This window comes from Ciconia boyciana, chromosome 4 (genome assembly GCF_034638445.1).
Source record: "Ciconia boyciana chromosome 4, ASM3463844v1, whole genome shotgun sequence".
Taxonomy (NCBI): domain Eukaryota; kingdom Metazoa; phylum Chordata; class Aves; order Ciconiiformes; family Ciconiidae; genus Ciconia; species Ciconia boyciana.
Window position 1 is genome coordinate 95,127,727 of NC_132937.1, and position 21,193 is coordinate 95,148,919.

At 37.7% G+C, this 21,193-nt stretch overlaps 1 protein-coding gene across 3 annotated transcripts in view; it reads right to left on the reverse strand.

The window, feature by feature from the left end:
• Positions 1–21,193, reverse strand: part of SSBP2 (single stranded DNA binding protein 2) — a 199,315-nt gene that overhangs the window by 68,465 nt on the left and 109,657 nt on the right. For 2 of the 3 annotated variants that reach the window (XM_072860679.1, XM_072860676.1), the window contains exon 5: positions 1,621–1,710. The exons of the other annotated variant lie outside the window; for it this stretch is intronic. In XM_072860679.1, the coding sequence (XP_072716780.1) occupies positions 1,621–1,710 (90 nt within the window). The remainder of the gene's footprint in view (positions 1–1,620; positions 1,711–21,193) is intronic. 3 annotated transcript variants of the gene reach the window in all.

Consider the following 21,193-nt stretch of genomic DNA (forward strand, 5'->3'; position numbering starts at 1 on the left):
TACTCTCTCCTCTATACTTCACATACTTGTCCTATCTGTGCCCCTTCCCCCTCTTAATTGTCCTCTAAGACAATAAAAGAAAAAAACTTTAAACTTCAATTCCTTTGACGTTACAACTGGAGTGGGTGGCTAAAATAAGAAAAAGTGAAATATTTATACAATATAAAAATGAAGATAAAATTATGTTTAAAAAAGTCTACCTAACCAGCTGTTCAAAACAGTAAAAGCAGAAATAAAATAATTAATCAGTTCTGCCAACTCCTGAGGATTTTGTGACTGGCAACAGTTAGATATTTTCTACTTCACTTGCAAATATCTTTTCATTCATGTATTAAAAATCATGGCTCAGTTTTTGAGTTGATGAAGGAAACATGCTCATGCCAGGTTCAGGGTTTCTTTATGTAGCTATCAATACTGCAGACAGCAGTTTTCCCCCTCTGTGACTGTGGGAAAAGGAAGACCATACAAATAACACCGTCACATATATGCAGCGTAAATAAAGACTGCTGATATCCTGCCACTTTTGTACAAGCACCATTTGGATTAAAAAAAAAACCAAACCATTTCTTCTTTTTTCCCAGATGAAATATGCTTCTTTCGTCTATGTATCTCAAGGAAGAAGGAAAAAGACACTGGTCTCTACCTGGATTTCAGCACTTGGTTTTTACAGAACATCCTATCACGATGTTCTCCCCACATAACAATCCTGGAAATCTGGGTTGTTTCTTTCACAGCATGAGATCAAGTACACGAAGTGGAAATCTCTGTTCTTCCTAAAGAGCTGTTTCAATGCTAGAGATGCTGATACTTTTTGCTGCTGCTGCATAGCCACAGTTTGCCAGTGTGGAGAAAAACAACTGAGCTTTGGTGAAGAGGAGTTGCAAGCTCACTCATAGGAGCAGTCCAATCTCAGATTACAACTGTTAGGTTGGCCTTGCACTAAAAGCTGTATTTTTTCCATCATAGTATTCTGTACTGTTAATGTCCAAAGTGCTAACTGGGTATTTAGTTTCATTTAAGACAAAACTTAATAGAAGCAACACACAGTCTAAGTCCTTGGCTTGTTTTCTTAGGCATTAGGGTTGAGATCTTCAGTGTGCAAGGAGATGCTCAGTGGGATATTCTTAATTAAGAATAGCCTAGGACTAACTCCCACTGAAACGTGAACATCTTAAAAATCTGGCCTGTGGCTTTACCACAGAGCTAAGCATGACCAACAACGTTCTTACTTTAAGGTTTCAATGCAATGTATCATTGAAAATTATGAAAATATAATATTATATTATATGAAATATTATAATTTATAATTTATCATTCAATGTATTATTGAAATTCTTTTAAAATTATATTCAAGAATTTTCAGTCTCCACTCATAAACTGGCACCATTTCTGATTCTTGAAATTTTGAAATTAGTTGTGCTGTACTATTTCATAAATGAAATCCTTATCAGAGAGATCTCTTCCTTTCCACCTATTCACTTTTTTTAAAAAATAAACTCTCAAGTATTGCACCATATAGTGAGACATAGTTTAGAACAGGACCTTTTCTACAGACTTGTAAACAGTATTATGGAGGATTTTCTATCCTAAAATTCCTGTAATCATAATTTTTCTGAATACCTGAAAAAAACCCGGTGGTACAGGACCTACTGGCATGCCATCTCCTGGGGGAATGTTTCCTAGCACTGGACTGGGAGCTGCTGCAGCACTCTGAAAAGAACAAAGGGAGAATAAACCTTTGTAATTGCATGGTAGGCATTAAACCCCCAAAAAACCCCAAACCAAAAAAACCCCCAAAACCTGACCAAAATGCAGAAAGTAATTATCTGGATATGTCATAATGTCATTGTTTCATCTGAAGGTAAATTAAAATTGTATAGTGTTTAGTCTTTGTTTATACAAGTATAATGATTTGTTAAAATAACAAATATATGTTGAGGGGAAGGATGCTAGAGAATGCATGGATATACAAGTATGTGTCAATTATATAAATCTTGACTAGAGTTTAAAAAATATTGCATCTGAGTGTGTCTATATATAATTTGCACACTTTTTCTTGTATTATGTGTATAAACATCCTCACACATGCACAGGATATACATACAGCATAAAGAAGGTAATTTATGCATTTTATCAGTGATTTCCAAGCACTTTAAAGATAATTTCAGCAGACTGTAATATTATTTCAGAACTACATCAAGCTTCAAAACAGGATTCTGTTACAAACAGTACAAGAAGGAATGCTCACGATTCTGCTGGTAATGCTTATGATTTTACCAATCCCCAAAATAACCACCATGACAAATCAGAAGAATTCAGGTTACCTTTTTGGAAGGCAAAAGAAAAAAGGGATTTCTAAGAAGTGAATCAGAGGATGAAATTAGTTACCTTTGCAAATCCTTCAGCTGGAATAAGCAAGTAAAGAATATTGCTTCTGGCAATTTACAAGCAGGAGATCGTCACAAAAAGGGAAGCCAAACTGTTATTGTTGTCATGTATTGGAACCTCAATTACTTTTAATTTCTAGCAGTCTTCCTTCCTGCAATATGTTTCTGTAGGGCATAAGGCTGAATCACCTATAAAGGCTCACAATCTTCTGTGAAAGTACTCATGCACACACAATGCACTGAGAGCCACTTGCAGCTTACTAATGACCTGCCAATATCTGCCCTACAGAATATGAATGGCTTATGTTTATTAACTTATCACTCTATTGTATGCTCACACTTGATATCCAAAAGATGGAGATCTGGAAATTGTATTTCCAGGTGTTTGGCACACTATCTAGGAAATTAAAGAATAATGCTGGAAAGATTTGAAAACTGGCACAAAGAAGAGCTGACCTTTTTAAACCAAGCAGAAAGGAAATATTCAGTTAATTACCACAGATTTTTCAATGGCTTAAGCTGTGCTTTAGAATCAAATTTCTGAACAACTAGCAGCAGCATATTTAGCATCTAAGCTGTATGTTCTTTCCAAACAGAAGTCTAGAACATATCATTAGAATACAAAGACTGCAGAAAGTGCTGGCTTCAGAACTGAGTGCAAGACTTTAATGCACTAGAAAACCCTGTAATAAGGGTCTTATTTATGCAAGGATCTGGTCTGCAGAATTAGTGTTAAAATATTATGTAATTGCAACTGGCAGACCATTGCAATCCAGTCAGGTGAGCTGGACATAGCAAACACTTTTGAATCATAATACCTTCTTGTGAGAGGCTACCACAAACCAACCAAACCAGCCTATAAAGACGTAGCAAATAAAGACGGTTCTCTACTAGCTGCTGCCATTCTTTAGGCACTGCCTGAAGTTCATGAGACTGGAGTATGATGCTGCTTAGATGGATGCAAAATCATGTGACTCCCTAGAAGGTCTCAGGTACTTCTCTCAGGTCTGTTGAACTCTCTTGGCCTCCCAGACAGAGGGGGAAATAAGCAAGTGGTGTGAATGCACAGAAACAACTCCTAAAGAAAAAAATAATTTTGTTACCCTTCCTTTCTTTTGCACAGCTTCTGTGAATGCCCACTAATTACTTTCAGATTATCAACATTTCCACAGGAAATCAGAAGAGAAGGTTTTCAGCTTTTTTTTTTTAAAGCAGAAAAATGACCTATTTAAACTGAGCATAGGGTAACAATGTCAAGTAAAATCATGAATAGCTGCAGACACAGTTTGAGTGAAATATGTTGGATCTTACTTCCATATGTACAGGTTTTCTAGATGAAGAATGACAACAGTAGCATCGCTGATGGAGAAAATCAATGACGTTAAAAGCCTGAGCATCTTAAAATGTCCAAAATAGCCTGCACTGCAGTCTCTGACTAAGAAGGAGTAGCCCATTAAAGGGGCACTAATAATGATGAACCTTATTACAATATCATCCCTCCTTGCATACTAATTCCTGATTGCCACTATGCTACCTTAGCTGTGTCCATCTTTACCGGCCAGGTAATATGCACTGCAATATGTCCAATGGAGCCAATGCTACAGAATAAACCATTTGAACAGACTATAATAAATCACTGGGAAAACACATCTAAACAGTATGAAGTCAGGCAGGCAAAATACTGTTAAGTTTTGAGTTCTCAGAAAAAGAGCTAAGCAGCAACTCCTCTGATACGCAACCAGTTTTCAGAAGCCTCCTGTCCTAGGTTCCCTCACTCCTACTCGTATTATTTAAACTAAACTATACCAGGCATTCATGCATGTCAGGGTGCCTTAATGCACTCAATGAGTCTTAGATGTCCTCCTCAACTGCGGCCTCTGCCAGAGCCCCCAGGGTCGTATGCCCCCAAGCATACAAAAGGATGCTTTGTAAGAGAGGAAGGAACAACTTCTCAGGACGCAGTGCTCCTACAGGGATACAGGGAGTTGCCCCTGCTGAGTTCATGCTGTTTCCCACACTTTGAAAATCACTTTAAAAAAGAAAAATGATAAAATATACTTAACAGTTTAAAAAAATGAGAGAGAAGGAAATAATCATTATTCCAAAACAGGGGGACAAAAGGATTACAATTATATCTGTTAAGATTTATGTTAGCCATTAAACCTCCTAACAAGGCTTTATAAGAAATATACCTAAAGATAACATTTTCATAATTGTCTCAATAGTGTTTTGGTTTTTGTTTTTTTGTGGTTTTTTAATAATTTTTCCCTACTTTTGAATTTGACTTAGCACTGATAGCAGAGGAACCCAGCTTTGTTCCTCAGTGAACGTCAGAGGTCAGCACACAACTCTCCAGGACTGGTAAAATGGGTACAGGGCAATTCTTTTCTTACTGAGCTACACACCAATGAATGACCATAAGTTTACCTCACACGTGTAATGAAATGCATTACTTCCAGAGGTGCTGCTGATTCCTGTGAAATGGATATGGCTCCAAAGTGACCACTTTTTAGGAGGAGTGGGTTTTGTACAACTCTGTTGATGAAGAAGATACATAGAAAGGAGCCGGATGAAGCCAACACATGAGACTGGAAAGCTTCTACAGCATCCTCAGAAAGCGTTCTGGTTGAGGACTGAAGTCCCATTCTGGAGAGCTGCCCTGAGGGTGGCCAAAAGATCTGAGCAGTGCTCAGATGGATATTGGAGGATGGATATTGGAGGAATCACTTGTGATGACGAAGGAGGAAGAAAAGCAAGGTCTTGTGGAGGTGATTACACAACAAGTGATCCAGACTGACCTATTCGATCTTGGTTCTCGTGGTTTCCGGAGAAAAGGTCTCAACTGGAAGGGAATGAGCTCTTTTCTTCAGGCTAGTTACTCAAATTAATTTACTAATGTTGACCATTTTTTGATTGTGGACCATGATGTTTCAGGGAGGTATTCAATGTGTTGATTTTAATTGGCCTAATTATTTGAGACTTGGTTATACTGTGCAGTTTACAGACACTTGTGCAAAACCATCTCTCCTCCGTATTTCTGAGTGGGAAGGAGGACAGAACGATGCAAAGTTTGAGTGGCCATAATAGTAGGTCAGTTTTACTGGCATCTGAAGTACCACTTAATAATTGTAAGAATATTGTAGTTACAGGCATTCTGCAATAGTCCAGTCTTAGGTGTTACAGAAACTTCAATTTCTGTCTTTCATTATGTCATGTACTGGGTTTTTTTCTGTTTTCATGTTTGTTTGTTTGTTTGGGATTTTATTCCCTGATGGGCAATGAAGTCCCAAAACCAGAAATAAAGCATTTTCAGTGGTTTAGGTATATCACATTTTCCAGCTTGTGCTATCCAATGAACGTTTTGAGAACTTATACCACATAGATCAATAAATAAACCTGCAACTGCTGCATTGAAATATTCTTATTTATTCTATCCTGATAAATTATTCAGTTCTTTTTTCATAGTCCCACAGCAAAACATTGCTTCTTTTTGCATGCATTACAAGTTGATTATCATTTATACTACCATTAGTTTGACATTTTAAATATTTGCAATTTGCTTTCCCTGCTTTTCATAAAAAGATGAAATAGGAAAATTTAAATGGTCTAATCTTTTTGTACAGTATCTTACCTCCTTAAAAATGGAAAACTGTATTTGCTTTTGTAGCTAAAATACTGACTTTATGGTATCTCTTTACAATTATTAATTAAAATGGTGTACTTGAATGAAACTTACTGTCATCATTCTTTGCTCTACCCAAGCTACTCTCAACAGTGTAAAAATAGATGATTATACTAAAAAAATTAAAACTCGCCACGGTTTAGGCTGGTTTTTACAATAAAGAAATCACAAAGTAAATAAAAAATAAAAATAAAATAGGTTAGTTATTCCATTAGTACAGTATCTGAAATATAAAAATCCACAGAGAAGTCTGCAACACATATGTAATTTTTCGAGACTATCACAAGAAGTGGTTTATGACAGAAGCTCACAGAAGAATTCCATTTGCAATCAAAGAATTTTACAAAGAAAACCCTTGACTCTATCTATAAAAATCCTCACCTGGCTCATTCACTAATCTGGCTCATTCACTAATCTGGGCATTTAATTTCAGGTATTTTGCTTAGAGTTAGACATCGTTATTTTTATCCAAAGTAAGAAGTTTATCATGTTACTAAATTTTTCCATGAAAATGAGATTTCTGATTTTTCAGAAGTCTACTTGATGATGAATGATGAAATCTACTTGACAAGGAATGAGACAAGTTGGACCTCACATATAAGACAGATCTATGGCCACTCTTGGCCACTCAATTTTCTATCATCCAAGCCTCCTCCTCCTCCTCTACATCAGCCCTAAATCTGCTGAATTAGCTGGACAGTCCTAGTTCCTGCTGAATTACTAGAGGTGGTGGGTACCCAGTTCTTCAGCCGCATCAAGCCCATCCCTCCTGCTACTGGCTTATTTGGAGGCAGTGTCCTTGTGTTCTGTCTTCTCTGGCAAAGCATGAGCACGTTACTGGTGTGTTGTGCTGCGAAGACCACGCAAGTAGAAGTCCATGCTGGGCTCCAGGCAGAGATAAGGTAGTGCCTCTAGACGATAGTGAAACTACTGGCACCCGCGTCCATGATGCAGTCAAGTTTAAACCCCTATCTTAGGATATAATGATGCTAAAACTGGCATCAAAGAGGAAGAGGGAGCAACAGTTTGTTGAGAGCACAGCAATAGTGTCAGGATGAAGAAGGAGCTGCATTAATAACTGTGGTTTGGAAGGTGTGGAGATAGACCTAGTAAGGCACAGATGCTTGCCAGTGGTGCCAAGGGTCCTAGCTTGAGTCTCTCTCTTGAAAATAGGGAGAGTCTGAAACAGTTAAAAAGTCACTTTTCTGTTCTAAAGGTGTTTCCTCTTGCTATTTGCACAGTAGATGCAACTGTGTTTTCCCACCCTCCACAATACCTCCTGTCATACAGCACATGCGAGTGAGGTGTGCCTGAGAATGCTTTACCGTCACCCTGAGTTGTGACTCTTCCACATACTGCTGGCAGCAGCAGCCTGTTGATGCTTCCATGCGTAATCTTCAGGCTGACAGAGCCTCTGAAAGATGACCCTTACACCCTAATGTTAGGGTAAAATGGGGTGCTCTTTGGAGGGGCACTGCAATGCCTACCTAGAAGGTTCACACATTTTTGCTGCATGGCTTGATGCACAGTGATTGCAACGCACTGTGAATGTAGCAGTAAAGGCAGCCCAGGGCGAATACATGAAAGTGAATTAGCAGCATCAGTATGATTATTTAAAAATTTTCATGCTGGTAAAATTTTGTAGCACAAATGTGTCTGAGAGCATTCTGGAAGAACAAACTTCCAACCTGCCTTCATGAGTCCTACAAGCTGAACAGTTTGAGCAGAAACGTCCTATTGCAGAACTGGTTGCAAATTATTGCAACCTCATGTTGTATGCAGTATTTTTCTGGGTTCAAGGTCAAGAAAAAACAAACCAACTAAAAATACCCAAGAAACTTTACATTTACACCAGATCTTGTAAGTCCAAAGCCTAAGAAGTGCCTGCTGAAAGTACTCTATGGTGTAGGAACTCCTACTTCTCATATTCTGTTTGCTGAAACACTAATTACTCTAACGATACAACTGAAAGCTTTGCTTTTGATTATTCCAGAATTTCATATCTGATTTTGAGTGATAATCAGAAAAAACTGCTAACGTACTCTGACCTATTGTAAGCCATGCCAGACATACGTTAGCTTTCTTTCCTCTTTCTGAATCCTGCTTCAGAGAGAAGTTAGGTCATGAGAATTTTGGCAAGATCTTCAGAAATAATAACACTTAAATCAGTTTCTCTGAAATACAGGTTTTTCATCAAGAGTGATATTTTCATAAGAAATCTACTACAGAGCAATGCCGATAACTAGCTGTATTATATATGCAGTATCATTTTACATTTCATCTAAACCTTAATGTGACTAAGACATATTCACTCCTCAAGTTCAAGTACTGAAATATAGATACAACTGGCACTTAATGTGGTGTTAAGAATAATGTTGATCCTCCAATAAATAAACCAATTATTATTTTATCTTAAAATCACTGAGCATTCTAACCTAAATGAATTTAGATGTCTTTTTAAAATTATGGTACAAGTATTAATATAATGTTTTCATATATTTATATATGCTACCAAAATACACAGTAAGCAGACAAAAATATTCTGTCGTGGAGGATATTAATACAATCATCTGAATCAAAACAAGAGCAGAAATGTTCAGCATCTCAGGCTAGTTTTGTATATGTTCATATGACTTTAATGCACAGGTAATTTAAACAAACTGAACAGTGAATGTGTAAGGATGGATGTGAAGGACAATGCAGGGAAACTACAACCACTGTTGGTACCAAGTTTGAAACACTGATGACAGCAGCATACTGTTGGCAGGAAAAGCAGAAAATGTTTAATTTTTGGTAGATATCTCCTTGAAACCCATGCTGAAAACTCACACTGCTGCTAAGCATAAATAAGACTCTGCTAGTCAGTTGATAGCTCTGAGATGAATGTACAAGTAAGTTCATATGAAAGTCAAACATCTTTCCAAATCAGTATTGCTTAATTCATCACATCCAGCGATGCCAATTAAGAGAACTGTAAATAAACACAGGAACAGATGACATTGGGGCCATCATGTTTAGCTGTGACCAGTCCCTCATGCACCAAAAGCGCAATACTAAGAGAAAAATAATCCAAAAGCCAACTGTCTATTTTTGTCACTTTCTCATACCCTCCTTTTTCCAGCTTTTCTGTTAAGTTCAGCACAGCATTCTAGTTGCTTTCCCATAAAGGCATGGATATATATAATGAATCAAAAAGCTAACTACTTATTACCGACTTACTAGTTATTATCTTAAAGAATACCTTCTACTTCACAGTATTTCATGCATTCTCCAGCTTACTGAAAACAAACAAGAAACTAACTGAACAGACACAGACATGCAAAATTGTGTATTACGTTTTATCACATTTTACTGAGTATTTTTGATACAACTATGTTGTCTTCTTTAGGAGAACACTTAAAAAATTGTTGCTTCTCTTTTTTTCCTGAGGGTGAAGGATAAATATTTAGTACTACTTTTTCATGTTAATCAATTTAGGAAATGATAGGAATTAGGGAATGTAAATTAAGTTGGTTTTTTTTTTCCAGAGAGACAAATGATGGATGATTACTATTTCCAATCACATTCACCACTTGCTTAATTTCTGGTCACTGATAGTTTCAAAGTGCCAGACATACTGTAGTCAATATTGTAACAAGAGCAGCAAATTTCCATTTGTAAACACTTCAACTTGTAACTTACCAAGTATTTCTAAGCCATTAGCTAGTTACTATAAGAGTGCTTCATTATTTTTTACCTACCACAAATCAGAGAAAGAAATTTTAAGAGGAACTACATTGATTAACCACTAGAAACCTTATCATTTTCTCCAAGACAGAACATAAAACTGCTTACCACTTTGAACAAAAAATTTTTAAAACCTGACTGGCAATAAGCTATTATTCCTTCTGTGAAGCCTTTGAATGCTCAGCTGTACCCAAAAGAAACATAACCGCTAGACTAGCTTACAATGAGTTTAAAATCTTCCCCAAAAGGTAGATTCGTCACATTGATAGAAGCAAGTCATTTGAAAGATATGGATCACAAGACCTAATTAATTCTTGGTGTAGTTCCATTGATACCTTTCTGTCTGAAATGTTTAATTTCTGTTCTGTAATACGAAGGCATTCACGTGACAGTAGTAGTCTGAGAAGTGTAATTGTAGAAGGTCATAATGCTATTCCTTGCAACTTCTCAGTTTTCCTCAAATTGCAGCTCCTTACAGTTTGATCTGGACTCTGGCATTGTATTGCTGTTCACTCCATCTTATACATTATTATGAGTGATAAAGAATATATAATGTCATATAACAATAACTCTATTAATAGCCATGTTGTATATCTGTTATCAGAAGAAAAAAAATCACATTTAATCTTTTTTTGGGGAAAAAATTAGTTTCCTCAGTTTACATCAGCAGACTTGTTCACTTTGTGAAGAGCAGACCTGTTGGTGAGGACGGTATGCTCTGGGACTCCATCCATTCTTCTCTCCCCATGAAATAATCCTATCCCCAACACGACCTCACTGTAAGTAAAGCTTCCCCATATCTGAAGTAGGATTACAGTTCGTTTTACTGTATCCCAGTGCCCAATCTAGGGTTTTCATTCTACTTAGCTGAGATAGTGAAATTCTATTACAGAACTGAAAACCAGGTATTAGGTTGGAAGTATACTGTTAGGGGTAACAGAAATTATTTTTAAGGAAAGTTTTGCTATCAGTGAATAAAAGGATTTCAAACTCCTGTCAAAAGACAGCATTTCAGTCCTGTCTCTTAGCTGTTTCTTCTTGGATTATTTAGAATGCAATTTCCTGACAAAGATTTCTCCAACGTATGGTTATAAAGAAAAGTTATTTTAAAATGAACCTTTATTATTCACTGGAAGTTACTAAAGTCACTACTACACATAGGTATCAACAGAATGTTCACTTTAAAAATAAAAAGTGCAAAAATAATTTGTGTTTTAAGTATTCAAATAAAGTATCAAATTTCTGTCCATTCTTTTTCAAAACTAAAAAGAACTATATTTAAAAGTTTAATACTTGGCTTTTCCTATTTCTTTATGGAGACGCAACAAATAAGAGCAACATTTCAAATAATGTTTTTGGATAATTTTCTACGAGAGTAAGGGCATTCATTTCAGCTTAATTCCAAGCTCTGTGTTATTTAGTAATGCATACCTATGTACAAAATCGAAACACCAAAGGCTAGCCAACTGAGTTATGTTACACTTTTGATAAAATGCAACAGTATTATCAGATTCATCAGTAATAACCATGCTGCTGACAAGATAAAGGCACTTGAGGACACAAAACACTGTTGTTGCAGCTTGGAGCCGAGTTGCAGTGATATTTCAATGAAATGACTTCTTTCCAGAAGTGACACTTACACCCCTCCTCCAGATTCCCTGGAGACCAAGACTGCTTCGGTCTGCTAGCTTAACAACCACAAAATACTCAGTGTGCTATTTTTTTCCAAGCTGCACCTCCAGATCACATCTTTGTTGGATAACTGACATTGCAGACCACAGGTTTAACCCACTGCCTTCCTCATCACAAGGAATTTGAATGAAGACGTGTGAAGATGCTTCTCTTAAAAAGGAGTTAGCAAGAAACTGATCAGAGGAAATTATTTAAGTTACATGATTGTGACAAGTTACATATATCCCATTGAATGTTTTAGTATGTCTTATCATATCGAAGCATTGTTTTTACAGTTAAAATTGCTAAACTACAAAACTTCAATACAAAAACATGTTATTGCCTTTTCTCAGTACTTTCTCAACAGCTGTTGGGGTCATGATAACAGGATTGCAAAAAAAGATAAATACTGCTGAGATTTTTAATATACACATTCAAATATGGCTAGCTCCTGAAATCATTATTCCAAATAATTTTACATGGTGACCCATCATATGGCACCCTCTCTGATCAGGTCAAAGATAGGTACCTAAAGCTAATTTTTAGAAATACAATGCTTAGTCCACCTATGAGTTTGAGTAATACTCAGACGATCACTGTGCTTAAGCCATGACCTACTGCACAAAGCGGGCTGATCACTGCTAGCCTTCTCTTCCTGCTCCAAACACGCTCCGTTTTGTCTGTTGATGCTGTACAGAAAATGCACGGTTGGTACAACTGTTCTGGTTAGGCTGGTATGACAAGACTATCTTATATCCTAACTTTCTCTAGTAATTAAGCTGTTTGGCACTGTGCCTTTTAATCATTTAATTACTCTAATTGTTAAACCCATTTTGTTTTCCGAAGATTTTAAGATTGCCATAGTATTGTTTTCCAGTTCTCATGCCACTGTGCTCCACACAACAGCCAAGTGCTCTCCCATTTTAAGAATACAGTGACTAATAACGATAAGATTGAAGTTTCTCTGCATCTCTGTGTCTTTTCCAAGTTATGAAACACAAATGAACAAATATGCTGTGAGTTCAAAGACTGAATTTTGATTATGAAATGCAAAGTAGACCAGTTTGGGGTTATCCTTAGGTCACCTGGGAGTGATCAGCAATCTTGGCAACATATGCACACCTTCAGAAGGAAAAAAAAAAAAAAAAAAAGAAAAAAGAAAACTCAGTAACTCCCTCTCTATCCAAAATGGATTTTTGTCTCCATATGTAGCAGAGTGCAAAAGAAAGCATACACTCACAAAACTAAATGCTATTTCAGAAGGAGCTGAACTGCATGATGAAACTGCTCCTCTGCTCAAGAAAGAGTATATTCAAGTTTTCTTGTCTGGACCTTCATGTCATGAAATTCCTCTACAATAACCATTACTAAAATACTAACTACAGATATATCCCTGTCTTTTTCAAGGCTGTGCTGTAAATGTTATTACTCTGTCCTACAACATGAAAATATGTGACTTCACAATATTGTAATATTGACAGGACATTTTCATAGACAAAACATACTGAAGCAGCCATTTGGATTTTTTGAACATGAGCTCCATTGTTGATCCAGTCAGTGGTACATAACACAATACATACTTTTCTTTAGAGCCTCGAGCCTGACTTTCATTCCTTTAAAATCAGTGGTATTTCTTGTGTATATGGGTGCTGAAAAATAAATGCTTAATTCCCTAACAAGTATGTGGTCATTTTAAGACACTGGGAGACAGCAATTTAAAAAACCCCACACAAGATTTTTATTTTTTCAGATGTTTCTCTGTTTTTCTTAAGAGTGAAGCTGTTCCCTAAACGTCCTGAAGTTAATTCCATAAGCAGAAATGTCGGCACAAGGCCAACATTTTCAGAAAAATAACAAGCATCTGAAAATTAAAGATATACGCTGGTATATCTCTATTTCCATACAACACCAAATAAAACCTTTATGAATACTTCCCTACCATGCAAGACTAACTAGCCCGGTGAGGCTCATCTCCTCAGGCTCCCTCTACAGCCACCACAAAGAGAAAGCCGCTCTGAGGCATCCTCTGGAGGGGTGCATCTTTCCCCATCATCTATAAAGGATGTGCAAGGAGAGCCTTACCAAGACAGAGGTTCACTTTTGTGAAAACCCTCTGTGTATTCAAGCATTTTTAGTTTAACTGAAGTGTTTCATGCACTGTACGGTGCACAGCATTTATAACAAAATACAGCCCACTAGATAAGACTTTTGAGACATGTCTGTAACTTGAGTTTTCAAGAACAGCTAGAATGTTTAATTTTTAATATTCAAGTCTGAGAAAAACATTGTCAATTTGAAGAAAAATATTATAAAGTTAAAGCTCATGGAAAGCTAGCCTGTAAAGTATCTCATTTTTCTCACATTGTCTGAATATCTGTCTTTGGATAAATGTAACTTGTTGAGCACGGAGTTAACACCTCTAAGTGCTAAAACAGAATTAAGTACTGTGCTTTACGAAGACCTAACATTTTCATGCTGGTGACTATTTGCTATAAAATAGTTATCTTGGGTTGTCTACCAGCAACAGGAGCCCGACATGCTACCCCCTGGCATACCAGAATTCAAGGAAGACACATCCATCCATACCCAAGGGACAGCAGAGGCAGAGGGCTCAGTCTTCCAAGGACCTGCCTTTGTAAGGCTTTTTAGATATTCTTCTAAATGCCTCAGTATCTGAAATACTCTGCTGGTATATCACACTTTCTATCTGGAATGGTGGTCTGATGCACATGTCTGAGACTTTTTAGAAATTTAGGATATGGGAAAACAAACAAACAAAACCCCTTATAAATGGCATTTGGAACTCAGCAGTTCTTTTGCCACCCTACCAAAGAAGCCAGGCAGAATGGCAGTATCTCCGAGGTTAAACAAAATTGGCTTACTGAAGACAAAAAAGATGAAACCCTTCCCTTTCTTTGGGAATTACATACAGTGCCTCACGCGAGAAAATGAAACCTCTGAGTGCCTGGCACGCACCCCACAGCTTGCTGAGGACTTGAGCCAGGAACTAACAGCCTCGTCGGCAACCGGCTTCAGCCACGAGTGAACTTGCTGGGTCCCCAAGTCACACTGCAAAGCAGGTAAAACCCAAGCGGTTGTCTCAGGTTGCTTCTCCTTGGGGAACCAATTATTTTACACCCCGTGGTGTGAAAATCCATAGCTGTGATAATGAGAACCTAAGTCTTTTAGGGTTAACTAGCTCCTACAGCTCTTAAACACACTTTTAAAACCTTAATCTTTTGCTTATTTTATTATTATTAATGTTTTTAAGTAGTGCCCACACAAATACTGGCATGGCCCTTCCTCATGCTGCCAGCAAGCCCTGGACGTGGGGAGTGGAGTCAAGGCACCTCCTTTCCTGGAGGGATGCGATTCACACACACCCTCCACTTATGCAACCAGCTACCCCGCCGGTCCAGTCCCGTCCTTCCGGGGAGCGCCGGGTCACCCACATGGGAAATGCCAATCTTGACAGTGTATTTTTATATACATATGTTATACAGGAAACAAGAGACAAAATCCAGCTGATATAAGACTGATTGCCAAAACTTCTGCTTCACCATGTAATTCTTCCTTGCATGCCATGAAAAAAAAAAAAAAAAAAAATCAGCTAAACCCAGGAATACGGTATGAAAAATTCCCTTCACAAACCAGCAGAATTATAAGCAGCTGGAAACAGTCAGTTATCTGCCATAAAAAATGGTACTATCCAACCCCGCCTGTAATAAACATTTATACATGCATAGATTGCATATAGATATAGCTTGGCTTTAAATGTGAATTTTGGGTATATATATCTTCACTGAAGATGCATATACTGTGAGGAAGGAACTTTAGAAAGTAAAGCAGGTATAAAAACATTATATAAATAGGTCAGGTCACATAACACCAGTCCAAAACAAAAGCAAGCACATTTTCCCAAGCTCCCTAACAAAGCATTTGAGTGCAAACCTAACAGTCACCTTTGCTTCAGGACAGCGTCCAAGCAGACCTAAAAGACTAGAGGTAAATGTTCGTACTTAATGGTTGCAGTAATCCATATCTCACTCTACATAAAAAGCTGGCTTCCTCCTCTCAGCTAACAGAGAGGTTTGCAGCAAGGAAAGGACCAACAGATCCAGTTTAGCTCTGCTCATTGAAGAAAATTATCTAAAGTGGAGGAGAGCAGCTAAACACCCATGTGCCACCTTAACACCTCCTAGTCCATAATGCTGTTACAAGTTAGTTTAAGCTCAGGTTAAACCACAGCAGTCTAAGAATTATGTAATATACAGGCTGGTAACAAGAGAAAATGAGAATTTAAAAAGATTGAAGCCTACTCCCCATGCTAAACTAACAGAAAAAATTAAAAAATTAAAAAATTCTGAAGATTTAAGCCTTATCCCCTTCCTAAACTACCTAAACTATGACAGTCAGAGGCATTTTCCCTCTCCAACCTGACTCCAGAGCATCCTTCTATGACACTCTCTCTCCTCTCTCTGGTAGAGAAAACCCAACAATTTCTCAGCCAGGTTAGTTAATTGTAGAGAGCTGGCTGGTCCCAAGTGCTGTGCTACCGGGGGTTAATACAAGCTACAAATTGCTGAAGAAAACAAGCACTCTAGCAGTGCCCCCTACTATCAGGTAAATAGCCTATATTATGTTGGGGAAGCTAGCAGTGGTGGTACAGACTTTTGATGGGAAATTATACAGCTCTCGCTATCTGCTGGTGAGATTCACATCAGTGAGTGCTGGAGAGCTGATATTCTTCTTCCTTCAAATCTTAAATGGGGGAAGTTTTGACAAAGTAAAGCCCACTTGTAAAAGACAGCGGCTGAGCTGCCAGATACAGGGTTTACATCCACGTGGTGCTTTGTTAACAAATGAGGGAAATGCAACATTTATCGGGATTTCCTCTGAGCCACAGAACTTTAAAGTTCATCTATCCCATCATTTCTTCTTCTTCGCTTCCACTTCTAAGTCTTCAAATCCCTAGAAACAACTCTAGGCTTTTCGCTCTCTGGGGACTTCAGCCCATCTTGCAAAAATAACCAGGTTTCTGTGGAGAGAGGGTCCCACAAAAGGGATACCCACATTTAGTACAAAAGCTGACAAAACTGAGTTAGTGTCAGGTAACTGTGGATAATTAAGTAGTACTTCATTTAACGGCTTAATCTACCCTAGTAGCCTCAACACAGAAAGAGTTGACGAAAGGACGCAGACCTCTGGGATGGTTACATCGGTTCTTTTGCAAATTACTTCAGCAAAGCTTAAACCTGCTAACCTGCATGCTTGATGTCCTTCATGCCTCCAAGTTCGTGTGAAATGAACAGCTAACACATTTAATTTTCCTTGTGAGTACCACTCCCCAACGATGCAGTGCACCACTGTGCCTTTGCTTCATGAAAGTGCTTTGGGAACTCAGACTGTGAACGTTTGTGCGTCCAGTGACTCTCCCATGTCTGTTTTCTAGAAAAGAGTCATTTTCTCATTCCCTGTGATTACTATTCTCATCAACAGTTTGCTAATCAAAATTATATGCAATAAAGGCCGCTCTCCTTACTTTTTAACCATTCAATTAACTACCTCTTTAAACCAGGTAACAAGACCACCACCTTCATTCTCAAAACTGTGCATATTATACAGAAAATGCATCACACAGTTTGTAAGCAACAAATACTGTTCTGTTACAAGTTTTTTTCTTACTTCTGGTGTCCTATTAGTCTGTTCATACCAGCACTGAGGTATGAATAAGGACAACATCACAAATATTAATGGATGCCAAAAACTGTCAGAACAGATGAGCTGGACAAAAAGAACAATACGGGAATTTTTTGATAGCTTGGTAAGAAGCAGATACGAGGTATCAAGAGATACTAGGTAATGAAGTTTCAAGTGGCAGGAATATTTATTTCCTACTTACGTATATTTCATCTGCCACCTAATTAAAATGTTACCACTCCAGCCTTGAAATCTAGGAGAAAGGTGCAGAGTTTGAATGGCAGAAGGATAACCAAAAGTTTGTTCTTTCTCTTAATGGCCCCAGCTTGGTGTTATTCTTGTATAGACTAGCGTTTGTGGCATATTGTATACTAATGTATACATAGCAAGATTCACATTTAACACAAGTATTTCAGGTCAGTGAATGTCTAGCTACAGCTACACTGAATGAAGCAACTTGTAATTTCCAGAGTGAAAAGCAGTTTAAAACACAGTAGTAATTGTGTGAAAAGGTGACAAAAATCTGGGCGTAAGTATATAAAATATGAAGCTTGGACAAAATGTTTAACTTCTCAGGCTGAGGTAACATTGTCATAATTTTTATCAGCCACAGCAATGAACTTATACAGCCTTCCAATTATTTTTTAAAATCCTCCTTTATGCACAGAACAGCATACAATTTCAGCATGACAGTGATATATGTGCACTTGATAAGGCACCGTAAAAAAACAGCTCTCATTTTATTACTTGACGTGGTGTAACCATTGTTAAATCCTTCTCATCCTCAACAACCCTCAACTCTACCAGTGCCTATTCCTGTGATATTTGTCAAGCACTCTAGTTCTGAGTGTATGGGGTTTTTTTTGGAAAAGAAGGGTTTTAAAATAATAAAAAACAGTGGTTTTGCCACGATATAGTGCCCAGACAAAACTACAAGAGGCAAGGGCAGGCTGCTCCACATTCACAAATCTAAGTTGTGCCATAGTTGACACATGGAGAGAAAGACGTGTGTGCCTGCAGGAAGACTCGAGGTGTATTCAAACCCCCAAATTTGGGTACTCTTCACCAGCATCTGCAGAGCTCCCCTCTGGCTGCAAAGGATGCTGCTCAGACCCGGGCACAAGGAACCAACAGTGATGCAGAAACCACACCTGGAGCCTGGGAGGAGGTTTGTTTTGTGTGACTGGCTGCCTTTGAAGGCCAAAGGAGGAGAGTGGAAGATGGCAAAGCAGCCTAGGATTGACAGCATGGAAGGTAAAGGCAAACAGTCCGTTTAGTGCAGCTCTGAGTCACCTCTATCCTTGTAATTAAAGAATAAGAAAACTGCAATGCAGGACAGAAAGTTCAAAATACCCCTGCAAAAACTGCTTGTTGGTTTCAAAATTGTCTTGTAACCAACATTTCACTTCAGAGATGAAAATGTTTTGCACAGGCAACCCTCCCCCCTGCACTTTTTAGGCTTTTGCTTTTGGCTGAGGCCGCTGTTACAACAGGAAATAAAAATTATATTACTCAGGAAGGAAGCTAATGAGTTTCCCCTCCCCCAAATGCCATTAGACACTTCCTGAATAAAGGAGAAGCACATTAATATAAAGAACGGTGGTACGTAAGTAACCAGAAGCTGAGCCTGCTGTATGATTAAAGCTACATACAGTTTCTGGATGGAGAAGGAATAGCAGGTCAGCTACTCTAATGCACCACCACCATCACACTGCCTTATAATGTCTGTGCCAGAGTGCTTTGTCCATTCTGCTTTTAAATGACTCAAAAGCAGTGATGCTTTCATCACTTCCTCTGGGAGAATATGCCAGACGATAAAACAACTCCTTGTAAGGAGTATTTTCCATGCACTTACTTACGAGTTACTCTATTCATTCGTTTTATTGTTTTGAATTTAGGGCCGCTTAATAAAACCCCAAATCTGGGCTTTTATTGTTTGGTTTGTTTTGTAGATTTTGGATGTACTTTAGAGTGAGGGATTTCCCAATCTGGGAAATATCCAAAACCTGAAAAATAAACAAAATACCAAACACCAAATTTATGGAGGCTCAGTGACTGACCCTGCTGTGTTATTAACATTCAGCATTATTCAGCTTTAAAAAATGCAGTAACTTTTTCAGTGAAGAGAATGTAAATATTTTTGTGTCAATCTATGTTAAGGAAATCATATTAAGACTTAACTCAAAATCATCAAGTTTTCCATGCTGTTAATCTGTATAATGTATTTTGGACTGTAGTTACTTTAATTCATTCTTGGCATGTTGTTTTTATTTTAAAATCAAGTTACTGTAAGTAATTTAAGAGGTGATTCTGTAAAAATGTAAGCAAGTACCATCTGAAGTGAATAAAATACAAAAAAGCAAAGTTTTGCACCTGTTTACAATTGTCACAGGAGTAAACCTTCCCTGCAGAGGAGTACCCTGCCATTAATGGTTTGACCACAAACACATAAAATATGTGTGTTTATAGCTCTTCAGCACGAGTTGGGCTTTTTTGACTACCTCAGCATGACCACCAGAGAAAGCTACGGGTGTGTTTCCAGGATAAACGCCCATGTGCCATACAGCGTTCCATGTCATCTGCAATGACCTCTTGGGTAGGGCCCACGTACAACAGCACCTTGTCCTTTCTTCTCCTCTTTCCTCTCTAATATTTTCAAGACTGCACCTGCAAAATCCACTTTTTCTGCTTTGGCTTATTCTGTTCTCACTTCTTTTCTCTTCAATAAATTGCTTGTTTCCTTGCCTTCTTTACGTTCCTCTTGATTCCTCAATCCACTACTCCTTTTACCTCTTCTGATTTAGTTTAGTTGCCGAGATTCAATATGATGCTATAAAAATTAACGAAAATTTTGACTTTAATTCTTACTGGCAAAAATGAATGGGGAATTAAAGTGCCCGCCCCTACTGGTGCACTGTCTAGGCCATACACACAACAGCACTTAGTCCTCATCAGAAAAAAAGATAAAGTTAATGACGAGAGAGCAACTGCTTGACATAGCTTCTCCCAGTATTTGCAATCTGTAACTTCTTCTCTGTCTAAACACTGGCTCAGAATTATTTTACATGCCATTTAGGTTAAATTTCAAACAACACCTAAAATGTAGAAAACAAAATAATTAAGAGCTTAACTTACATAATTTTACACATCCTTTTCCTAGTGTTACAATACATGCATTATTTTGTTGTACTTATATTATAAAATCGGGCTATTTCATAATCACACTGAGACATTTTAGAGTGTGTCTCACGCTGGGATCTTAACATTTCACCAGTAGCTGAGACACTTGGCTTTTCATCTTCCAAGGAAATTAAGACAGGGCAATATGCCAATGTGACACAGTGCCTGTTGAGTCTCAAGATTTAATTACAGGATCTTATGTTTTAAAGAGAAATCACACAAGTCCCTACACCATGTTTAAAACAACAAAAATGTGTCATTTAATCCGTATTGATTAAATTCCTTTGCTACTCATTGCAGATAAACACTGTATTAGCGATGCTAATATAAAATACTTAAAAGGCAAAAAAAAGAAAAACTTCCTTACCAATTTGTTCACCCATTCAAGAAGTACAGCTGTTATTTCCAGCCAAAACTAGCAGCCTTTAGCTACAACAATTCTGAACATACCTAAACAGTGTTTTGAACAACAAAACAAGTTTAAATTATTGAAGAGAATTGCTCCACGAAGTAGGAGGACAAGCTGGACTGAGGCCAACACTACTAGTCAGTTTTAACCAAGTTTTGTTCACAGTGACCCTAAGCTGGAGCCCTGCAGACCAGAATGCCTTCAGACACTGCAGTGTGGGCAGAAACAATCAATAAATCACTCCCAGCAAAATAAAAAGCACATACATGCATAAAACCTTTCATGTCTTGTACTCTCCAGAAATTAAATGTTAGTGAATAGTTAAATTTAGCACTTGTTAATTCCACAGAAAAGCAGAATAACTCTGCAAGGAATTAACGCTAAATTAACCAAAAAATATCATTTTTTTCCCCAAAACTGATTGCTTATTTATGTTTG